The 12,312-nt window shown below is 37.5% G+C and overlaps 1 protein-coding gene across 1 annotated transcript in view; it reads right to left on the minus strand.

Moving 5' to 3' along the window:
- The window catches only part of LOC124775700 (solute carrier organic anion transporter family member 5A1), a 438,784-nt gene that overhangs the window by 12,276 nt on the left and 414,196 nt on the right, over positions 1-12,312 (minus strand). Inside the window, exon 14 of the mRNA XM_047250528.1 lies at positions 3,626-3,798. Coding sequence (XP_047106484.1) covers positions 3,626-3,798 — 173 coding nt within the window. The remainder of the gene's footprint in view (positions 1-3,625; positions 3,799-12,312) is intronic.

Raw genomic sequence — 12,312 nt, forward strand, 5'->3', positions numbered from 1 at the left:
TATGAGAAGGTAGCTGCTATCAAACTTTGGCCTTAATTTGAGGAAGGGATCTACGAGAATGCACATCTGGTGCACAGCATTATATGGCAGTGATTCATGGAATGTGGCAAAACAAGAAAAGAATAGAACTGAGGACTCTGAGATGTTGTTCTATAGGATACTGAAAATCAGGTGCACTTATAAGATAAGGAACGATGAGGTTCTCCCTGTATTAGTGAAGAAAGTAACATATGGAAAACTACGACAAAAAGATGAGATGAGATGATATAATAGTACCTGTTAAGAAATTGGGGAATAACTTCCGTGGTACCAGAGGAAGCTATAGAGTGAACACTGCAGGGAAAGACACACATTGGAATATATCCAACAAATAATTGAGGACGTATGGTGCAAGAGCTGCTCTCAGATGAAGAGGTTGCCACTATAGAAGAAGTCATGGTGGTCAGTCAAATGACTGATGACCACAAAAACAGTTACTTGAGATGACACTTCAGGCTCTCACTACATCCCCAAAACCAAGAACACAGTATGGAGTTAGGGAGGAGGAGGAAAGGGAGACCAGTGCAATCAAAGATCCAGTTGTTTCCTGATAAGGTCGTGGACATCACCAAAGTGTTCTGGTAAACATCAGACCATTGATGCTGCCTACTACTGTGTTCTTGTCAGCCAGAGCTGCCTACCACACACAAAACACAGCAAACATTTAAAAAGTAGATCGTCAGCCATCGCACTGCAACAGTAACTCAACAAACGCTGACAGATTTGACCTTGACTGTCCTATTAAAGCCTACACCTCAGACTTATCATGTTACTTCCACAAGTTTAGGCCACTCAAAGGACACCTCTGTGGAGAATGCTTCATGGCCAACTAGAGGTGCAACAGTTTGTGCGCTGTTGGTGTTAGTCCATTCATTCTTTGAAATGACATCAGACATTGATAAGGACAGTGGTAAAAATGCTTCAGTAAGATGGATGATTATGTAGAAAAATAACCAAACATCTTAATTTGATTGGATTTTAAACAATAAAAATTTTATTACAAAATGCTTGTTTATGTCTAATTCACACCATACGATGTAACTTATAAGCCACTTCTCTGACAATCAGACTTGGGGGGGGGACTAAAAGAATTACTTGTTTCAGACACACTGGTGATGCCTGATAAGCAAAGGCTGCAATTTGCATAAAAGCATTTTGAGACAAGGCGGCAGTAGGTGCACTTCCAACACTTTGAGTTATCTTAACCACACACTGAAATAATAAAATAGTGGTCAAGACAACTCATAGTGTTTAGTTAGAAGCAAAAACTGCCAACAACAAGATTCAATGTCTTGAATGAAAAATAGCTCACAGTTGCACTAATTATGTTTATGGTCAAGGTTTTGAATAAACATGATTAGTGCAACTGTGGGCTGTTATTCATTTGAGACAGTTTCATAATGGTTGCTGGTGTTGCTGCCATGATGAAAATAATAAAATAAAGATTCAATGTAAATTACAGATAATTCTAAAATTTAAGTGGACACAATAAACTGGAAGCAGTTGTGTGATTTTAAGCACTGCAGTAAACAGAAAATTAATTACAAGAAAACATTAAATGTAACTAAAGCATGGCAGTCACATATTCCAATTTAAAAATACTCCTGTGTCACAGATTTTTAAAAAAATTCTTTTTCCTGTTGTTCATCCTGGTCTCTAGCTTGACACAGAAATTTAAAAAGCTTTGTATTCAGCCATATTTTTATATTTGTGTGTGTCTAGGAACATCGCTAGCTGTTTCAGTGGCATGGTATGTAAAAGGACAGTCATCTTCTGTCAATTATTACAAGTATTAATGTTTTTTACCACATCGTGTTATGAGAAGGGCAGTACTGGGAAAGATTTACTATGACTGTACTGCTGATTTTGACATATGTGATTTAGAGAAACCCCAAGAAATGATAATAAGATACACTCATAATATGAAATGAAGGAAGGAAGAGAAATTTATGAGTTTGACACCCTGTAGACAACACGAGTACTAGAGATGCAGCATAACTCAGAAGTCACAAGGATCAGGAATGAAATCATCATTTTTAAAGGAACCACCCTGACCATCACCTTAATTGATTTGGAGAAAACATAAATCTGCTCAAGAGTTTGAAGTTCCTTCCTTTCAAATACCTTCCTTTCAAATACCAGCCTAGTGCTTTAACCTCTACCACAAACTGTGGTTCACAATATGAATGTTGTCCTCTCAACTCAAATTACTGTATCAGCTAGTTTGATTTCTGTGCCAAATGTCTTAAAACATATAAACAATCTGATAGGAATTATAGTTCATTATGGTCTCATCATTTACACAGAGAAAAGAAAAGTTATTCCTTTTTCACTATGATAGTTACTTTTAGCACAGAACTATGTTCTTCCAATTTTGGTTCTGATGAATCAGAGAAAGTTAAAATCTTAATAAGTATATATGTTCTAAGATGGTGAAACATTACCTCATAAAAACATAGCAGAAATATAGAGCATGTCTTTACGACAGTGGCCAATGATGAAGATGTAGGAGCGAGATACTAAACTGGTGAATATAATGACACACGAACACGTTACATAACAAAATGTATTTCATTATGATACACTACCACAAACTTTGTAATTCACTACTGATCACAATGGCAAGAAAAAACAGACGGAGTCAAACAAGATATCAATCAGCTTCGCAGCAGTTTAGGCAGACACTCAATAGTCGATCTGCTGTCGACACTTGCCACAAAGAGCTCAGATACCACCACAAAGAGACTATTAAGTTATATACTACAGACTTTGTGATTAATGGATATTCTCTGAAATATTTTTAGGCCACAAATTATTGTTTGCTTTCATACCCATCATTACATTATCACCAAATAAATATTTGAAAAATCACTGCATGTCTCAGCATTTTGTAAATTGTAGCATACAGATTATGCCACAGTTTTCTGAGATGACAAGCTTTTATTTTCATTTCTGTAATGATATTTTCAATGTAGACATAACTGGGTGCCCCTAAGTAAACTGAAACAAGTCTGTTGCCTGTTTCTCTGTTTATAGCTACAATGCTGGAAATAAGCAGATGAGATGATCTCATATCACCTTATTCCAAATAAGGGAACTGCATGGCAATGAACACTAATGTGTGCCAGTCAGAACCATAGCCTGCATCCTCACTGTAAGTGATGTTCACCATAGTAAGTAAAATTTTAACTTACAAACATGTACGTGACTGTAAAACATAAATGGAAAGGGTAACTACCAAAAATGTACAGTCAAATTTAACAGACAAAAGATAAAATAAGAAACAATTTATTGTTAGGATTATTATGTTGCAGCAGATATTGCTATGAACAAAATATGACAAAAATAGTAGCTTCCAGAATAACAGTTCCTTCATCTGGGAACAGGGAAGGGTTGCAAAAAACAGGATTATTCACAGATTAACTGAAAAATCAATCAGGGAGGGACAAGTGAAACACAGTAGGCAATGCAACAGGAAAACCAGAAGACTCAATATCAGATTAACCACTTGTGAAAATACATGAAAAAAAGTGGTACATTTACATATTTTAAGAATTTTTTCCCATTCTGTATGTCACATACTTACAGGCACAATTAGTGTAGTTTGATCTGGATGAGAATGCAGTACATCCAGCATGGCAAGGACTGAAATATGTCAGCCCATTATTGCCACATACAGGTTCGACATCATTCATGCGACACTCACAGCCAAAATTACATGCAGCTGTTAAATTGACTTGGAATGGCTCATGTTTGGAGCTGAAAAGAAAAATATTATAATGAGGAGTTGAAAATGTAAAGACTGAGACAATTAAATACTAAACAAATTAATCACATGACTCTTATCCACTGAACAACTATGGTTTGGTGATTTCTAATAGTGGATTTAATTTCCTGTATTACTACATTCTAAATGTGGGCTATTTTAATTTTTAATTTATGAAACTGCTACATGGTGGTTCTCTGTATCTCATGTACTGAAATTGTGGCTTTTACTCAAATACATCATTTTTGTATTTGGTAATAAGCACGAGTATTTTACCTGCATTTACTTAACACATCAGCTATGAAGAATTAAAATGAAAACACACCACGGAAGTCGCAGAAGCATTTGTATCAAAGGGGGTAGTGAAGTTTGGAAAGCTATATGGCAACCAGTACATGACAAGTGCTAAAAATATGGAATGCTTTAAATGAGTAAAAATTATGTATGACATATCAATACAAAGGGCACACCACTGCATAGAAAATTAGCATCTTCAAATTGAAAAGGGTTAAATTTGGTTTAAGAGATACTCTACATTACTGCAAAAGAAATGAGGCTATTCACATGATTAAGGAACTCTTTCTCATAGTGTAAGTGTATAGATAAAAAATATACTCATGAAGTGACTGATACAGAGATTAGTGATCACAAGGTCATTGTAGCTAGGCTCAATACTGTTTCTTCCAAATCCACCAGAAACCAACGCAAAATAATTTTATTTTAAAAAGTGGATAAAGTGTCACTAGAAGCCTTCCTAAGAGACAATCTCCATTCCTTCCGAACTGACTATGCAAATGTAGACGAGATGTGGCTCAAATTCAAAGATATAGTAGCAACAGCAATTGAGAGATTCATACCTCATAAATTGGTAAGAGATGGAACTGATCCCCCATGGTACACACAACAGGTCCGAACGCTGTTGCAGAGGCAATGGAAAAAGTATGCGAAGTTCAGAAAAACGCAAAATCCTGAAGATCAGCTAAAATTTACAGACGCGCAAAATTTGGCATGAACTTCAATGCAAGATGCCTTTAATAGGTCCCACAACGAAACATTGTCTTGAAATTTGGTAGAAAATCCGAAGAAATTCTGGTCATATGTAAAGTACACAAGCGGCAAGACGCAGTCAATACCTTCGCTGCGCAATACCGATGGTACTGTGACCGATGACTGTGCCACTAAAGCAGAGTTATTGAATGCAGTTTTCCGAAACTCCTTCACCAGGGGAGATGAAGGGAATATTCCAGAATTTGAAACACGAACAGCTGCTAGCATGAGTTTCTTAGAAGTATACCTTAGGGGTTGCGAAGCAACTCAAATCGCTTAATACGGGCAAGTCTTCAGGTCCAGATTGTATACCGATTAGGTTCCTTTTAGATTATGGTGATACAATAGCTCCCTACTTAGCAATCATATACAACCGCTCGCTCACCGATATATCTGTACCTACAGATTGGAAAATTGCGCAGGTCGCACCAGTGTTTAAGAAGGGTAGTAGGAGTAATCCATCGAACTACAGACCTATATCATTGACGTCGGTTTGCAGTAGGGTTTTGGAGCATATACTGTATTCAAACATTATGAATCACCTCGAAGGGAACAATCTATTGATACGTAATCAGCCTGGTTTCAGAAAACATCGTTCTTGTGCAACGCAGCTAGCTCTTTATTCGCACGAAGTAATGGCCGCTGTAGACAGGGGATCTCAAGTTGATTCCGTATTTCTAGATTTCCGGAAAGCTTTTGACACCGTTCCTCAAAAGCGACTTCTAATCAAGCTGCGGGCCTATGGGGTATCTTCTCAGTTGTGCGACTGGATTCGTGATTTCCTGTCAGGAAGATCGCAGTTCGTAGTAATAGACAGCAAATCATCGAGTAAAACCGAAGTGATATCAGGTGTTCCCCAGGAAAGCGTCCTGGGACCTCTGCTGTTCCTGATCTATATAAATGACCTGGGTGACAATCTGAGCTGTTCTCTTAGGTTGTTCGCAGATGATGCTGTAATTTACCGTCAACTAAGGTCATCCGAAGACCAGTATTAGTTGCAAAGCAATTTAGAAAAGGTGTGGCAGGTGGCAGTTGACGCTAAATAACGAAAAGTGTGGGGTGATCCAAAAGAAATCCGTTGGAATTCGATTACTCGATAAATAGTACAATTCTCAAGGCTGTCAATTCAACTAAGTACCTGGGTGTTAAAATTACGAACAACTTCAGTTGGAAAGACCACATAGATAATATTGTGGGGAAGGTGAGCCAAAGGTTGCGTGTCATTGGCAGGACACTTAGAAGATGCGACAAGTCCACTAAAGAGACAGCTTACACTACACTCGTTCGTCCTCTGTTAGAATATTGCTGCGCGGTGTGGGATCCTTACCAGGTGGGATTGATGGAGGACATCGATAGGGTGCAAAAAAGGGCAGCTCGTTTTGTATTATCACATAATAGGGGAGAGAGTGTGGCAGATATGATACGCGAGGTGGGATGGAAGTCATTAAAGCAAAGACGTTTTTCATCGCAGCGAGATCTATTTACGAAATTTCAGTCACCAACTTTCTCTTCCGAATGCGAAAATATTTTGTTGAGCCCAACCAACATAGGTAGGAATGATCATCAAAATAAAGTAAGAGAAATCAGAGCTCGAACAGAAAGGTTTATGTGTTTGTTTTTCCCGTGCGCTGTTCGGGAGTGGAACTGTAGAGAGATAGCATGATTGTGGTTCGATGAACCCTCTGCCAAGCACTTAAATGTGAATTGCAGAGTAGTCATGTAGATGTAGATGTAGGAGAACACATGTATAAATGTATTAAAGTTAGCAAGCTTTTAGAGCCAGTGTCTCCTTCAAGCAAAAGAGTTGAAGGGAAAGGAAGAGGGGTGAAGGAAAAGGATTGGTAAGGTTTAGAAAAAGGGGAGACTTCAAAAATGTCACACAGAATACTGTGTCACGGGATACTTTCTCATCCCATCTAATAAGTCTCCCCTGACATGGGGTTCCGGGCAACTTTTCCGAAATCCACCCCTTTTCCTAAACTTCACCAATCCTTTCCTTTCACCTCTTTTCCATCCCCTTTAACCCTCCTGCCAGAAGAATAATTCACTGGCTACAAAAGCTTGTAAACTTCAGTAACTTAATAACTGTTTTCTACTATCACCACTTGGTGAGTATATTTTTTTTATCTATAGAATTACATTTTCAAAAATTGATTATTTTTGTTGATATATTTCTCATTGCATTACTGCATGACTATTTTTCTACCTTGAACAGTAACCTTATGCTGTGACAACTTTCATCGAAGCTGATCAACTTGGTGGCAGATTAGACCAGTTTACTGCATGTGTGATCTTACACACAGTTGGAAAATGTTGTATATGAAGTGAGACACATAAGAAATAAGACAGATTTTGTAACTTTTGTGCACTTCAGAAAATATGTCTCAATTTATAGTAACTATTTTCAACGTAAGACTTAACTGAATCCACATGTACCTAAATTCCTTTCTTTCACTGCTCAAAACATTACTGTGAGAATTTGCAGGTGCACTGCCCTCCTTGGCTTTTCAGCAGTGTGTCAGAACCTGTCTGTTGTAAACTGGTCATCTCCTGCCACTGAGTTGATCAATTCTGATGGAACTTATAATGCCATAAAGACACAATTCAGGATAGAAACAGTTGTTTACTAATAAGTTATGATAAATATTTCCATAGTTACATGAGCAGTCACTTATCTTGTGTGCTGTACTACCATTTTCCATCCCAGTAATAGCTGAATTTCAATATCAGTAGTACAAATTATACATTTCCCCCCTTCATGGCATGGTAAATCATTGAATAATATTGTAGCTGCAAGGCACAAGCACAGTAATATCAATGACCTGGCAAAGGAATTGACGTTGCCTTGTTCAAAGAAGGCATATCATTATAAATAGAACTGACTTGGGGGGGGGGGGGGGGGGTGTCACAAACAGTCACAATTGTTGGATTGGCTTTTGATACCAACTACACTTGAATAAAGTGCTCTATTTCACCACAGTATCATTTCTTGCGACAAATTATGAAGAGAATAAACAAACTAACTGTTACAGGCTCTGTTAAGCGACTGAAGACTGTAGTAATCATGGGCATCAGTCTAAGTGCTCAGGTCCTTAAAAGACACAGTGCATCTTCTACCATGCTGAAGAGAAACATTTCTGGATCCTTCCCCCACCCCTACCCCCTTCCCCTTGGATTCCTTTTCTTGTGAAGAATACACACCTGTCAAAATTAGGACAGCCCATGGCCCAAAGTCAAAATTAAAACTGTGAATAGTAGAGAAGATATTCCTATTGGCATAACTTGCATAAAAAGCTTCCAGAACTGCTTCCCTCATACAAGCATTTTCAAGTATAAAAAGCATGTATCATTTTACATGTTGACAAAATGGTAAAGTATTTCATTTGCGCAGAATGCTCAATGCAAATAACCACAAGCAGCAATAACAACATTAACATTTTCACATTTCAATTTATTACCATTACAACACACTGTTGTCAGAACCTAAAGCTGAAAAAAGTTCCTCTAAATTCAGGTTAGAGTTGTGGTGCTTTTCACTCACTATATGACACAAATGCATTATGTTCACATGGTAATATGAGTTTAGTTGCCACATATTAGAGCACGACTTAATTTCACTGAAAGGCACATCTGATAAAAATTGCAGCAGCCACAAAATTATCTGCACTAACAGAGTTATTTAGGAAGATGCCAATAACAATGGTCAGATCAGTCCCTTACACAATGGAATCATGCTGCATATAAAGAACAGAACTAATATCAAGCAACATTTGTTTAGCGTTACCATAGAAAAGTACCATTTCAAGAAACTTCTGGAATTATAGGTAAAGTAAATCAGTACAGCAATTAACATAGTGGCAATTAAAGCCACTTTTTATGAAAAAATAAAAATGTTCAATTAATTTGTTTTATAAATAATTCAAAAGCTAAGATTGTGTACATACTGTTTACTGGATAAAAGGTTTCAACACACTAAAGGTGCCAACATTGGATCTGAATGTAGATTATCATTTATAAACTACATTCAGATTCAATGATGGAACCTTTAGTGTGTTGAAAACAGTTATCCAGTAAACAGTATTTAAGCGATCTTGGCTTTTGAATTATTTCTACAACAGAGTGATCACCCCACTATGCACTACGTGTTCACTGCATAATTTAGGCCACCATCTCCACCCTGATAATGTCAGGCCTCACTGAAGCCATTTTAAATCAATAAATTCATCTCTGGACTGAGAAAACATGAACTAAACCATTTGTCCAAGACTGAAGTGGCTGATAAGGTTTGTTTGGTACAACAACAAAGAAAATATAATGAAAGTATAAAGAAATTTCACACTTTAATTTAAGCAACCAAACACACATTTCGTTTCCAAATGCTGATATCTGACACTTAGCTGAACTTATTATCATTTCAGTCAGAAACTACATTGCTCTATCAATAACTTAAAACTATCATCAATCCAAAGACTGGTCTGAACATCACAGTTCATGGTCCTGTCAAAATTCATACACCATTGCCTTCCTCTGATCTTCAAACAGACTAACAAAGCTATTTACAAGGCACCTACAATTTAATGTGTAATTTGAACCACAGAGCACCTCTGTATTTTTCCTACCAATGAACTGTACCAGATGTGAAAGAAGTTGGAAGTGACAGACAAAAATCCTAGGACCGACTGGGGATTGAACCTATAATTTGTGGAGTCATAGTCTGTCACTTTACCACTGAGACACTGAGCCACCAAGCCACATAATATCATTACCCACATTAAAATAATAATAATAATAAATAATAATAATAATAATAATAATAATAATACCACACGTGGCCAGAAGGTAAAAACTGCGTGTCACATTGAAACACACCAAATGGAAGGCTCGACTTGCTATAATATCACTCTTACAGTAAATATGATATTTTTCTTTTGTGATCTCTATTCCAAATGTAATGTATATATCATGAAAACATGAAAGCTCTAAATTCTTAACCAAGCTACTTTTTCATAGCTTTATTATCCACCACATTTTTTCTGGATTGCTGATTAAGACTGTAAACACAAGGTTCATCAAACATTTTCTTTAGTGAAAACATCAAATTTATGATCTTCTAACTATACTCTTACCTCAAAATTTGCTCTCACCAGTATTTGTTTCTTGTTTTATGATTGATTTACCTCATTTGAAATACCTCACTTGTGTCTTAATGAATAACATGTTATCTTGTCTGAAAACGGAGTGATTCAAAAGTTATCTTTATTCAAAACTAGCCAAGAAACCTGGTATTGCCCAGGTATATATTTGTAGCTGCACCAGAGACTTCGTATGTGTCAAATTTATTTTTGATTTGGGAAGCTTCTTTGTATGTAATATCTGAAGCAGTATGATCGTGGACGTGAATGAAGAGACTGTCACTAACAACGGAAAGGGCTGCACAGAGCTAGCCATGCGAAAAGCAACTGAAACTAAGGTCCATTCCCACAACATACAGCATCTGGTCTCATGCTTTGCTTATGGTCACAGCACAATGTAAGCTCACCAGGAATTATACACATTTAAAGTGAGACGGTAAACTAAGCAGGAATCGGGGTATAAAAACTCACTTGCCTGTAACACTTCCTGTCAATATTTTCCCTCTTATTATATTACACTGAAGAGAAATAACTAAAAGCCTCTGTGGGTGATGAGGGTGAAGGGTTCCAACAACCGAAATAATGCACAACACTCTCCATCAGAGTTATGTCGCACTTTACTTTTGGAAGGAGTTTCCAAAGACTGAGCTAAAGTGTGATGTTCTCAAGCTGCAGCAAGTCTCACCTCACAGTCTTTTCTGGATTCTGGAGACCACACAGTCCTCAGTCTTTTAGCCATTCTGGTAGATTCAGAAAAACTTGACCAGTTTCTTGGCATTTTTATTTGTAAACAAAATTAAATCAAAATATAATGAGTGGGCACCCAAATCACAAAGCAAGCTTAATAAATTCATTTTTCCTAGCAAAGAATATAAATAAAATTTATAAAAAGAACCAAAGCTATGTTGTTAGGTTTCTGATGCACAAAGCGAAATTTGGGAATCCGTGTATCCTAGCCAAGTAAATCTGCTGTTAGTTTGCATTCATAAAGTGTTATAATTTTGACAAAAAAAATTATATATGTGCCCCAGGCTATGCTCAAGTTACCTGTGAGGCCCTCATGAAAATTCCTGAAGTAGTTTTGGGGACTGCATCTTCGAACATACAGACATGATGCTTTTAGATAAAATATCTTTTTTCTGCGATCCTATTCTGATTAAATAAAAAAGCCTACATGTTGCTCCAAGCTACACTCAAGTTATCTGCAAAAACTGCATGCAAATTCATGTAAGTTCTGGATATTAGTGTGTTGAAAAAGACAGACACAATGACTTCACAGTTTCATTATTAGTAAAGATTGCTGTTTTCTAGAATGTTAAAATCTCCAAATTTAATCATTTCTAAAATTCAGTTGTAACTGCTTGAAGCCCAACTTTTTTTCTTTTAACTGCTTACTCCAACATAAAACTGGCGAGAGGTAGAAATGGGCCCTGTAGGGGTCTCAGGTACTGTGCCTGTTGAAGACCAGAGGTCATACATCAAGATTGAAACTTTAAGTGGTAAAAACCAGACAGAAATCCACAGTGCATTAAGTTTAGATTGGGGGTGAGTTTACAGTGGACCATAGTACAGTTTCACATTCGGTTAATCGTTTTCGTAGTGATCGTATGAGGATAAACAATAATCCGAGACCCAGAAGGCCAAAAATGTCAATAGATGAACAAAATGAGAAACTTGTGGCAGATGCTCTTGAAGAAGATTGCAGTGTGACTTGTGAGGAACACTCTGAAACCAAGGGAGTTTCCCCAAGATCAGTATTCCATATTCTAACAAATGATTGAAGAACAGAAAAATTTCTGTGTATGGGTCCTACACTGCTCGACTGCTGAAGAGAAGCTCTGACCATGAAGGTCAAGGATTCTTGTGTTGAACTATCAGTATTGATGAAAACTTGGATTGGGGTTGGGTTGATTTGGTGGAGGAGACCAAACAGTGAGGTCATAGGTCTCATCGGATTGTGGAAGGATGAGGAAGGAAGTCGGCGATGCCCTTTCAAAGGAACCATCCCAGCATTTGCCTGAACCGATTAAGGGAAATCACAGAAAACCTAAATCAGGATGGCTGGACGCAGGATTGAACCGTCGTCCTCCCGAATGTGAGCCCAGTGGGCTACCCACTGCACCACCTCGTTCGGCAAAAATTTGGATAAGAGACTTTGAACGGGAGTTGAAATCACAGTCCAATGAATGGAGGGCGTCTGGTTCTCTGTGCCCAAAAAAATAGGCATTTGGTCTTTAAATATGTCTGCTTGTGTCTGTATATGTGTGGATGGATATGTGTGTATGTGCGCGAGTGTATACCCGTCCTTTTTTCCCCCTAAGGTAAGTC

Source organism: Schistocerca piceifrons, chromosome 2 (assembly GCF_021461385.2).
Source record: "Schistocerca piceifrons isolate TAMUIC-IGC-003096 chromosome 2, iqSchPice1.1, whole genome shotgun sequence".
Classification (NCBI taxonomy): Eukaryota; Metazoa; Arthropoda; class Insecta; order Orthoptera; family Acrididae; genus Schistocerca; species Schistocerca piceifrons.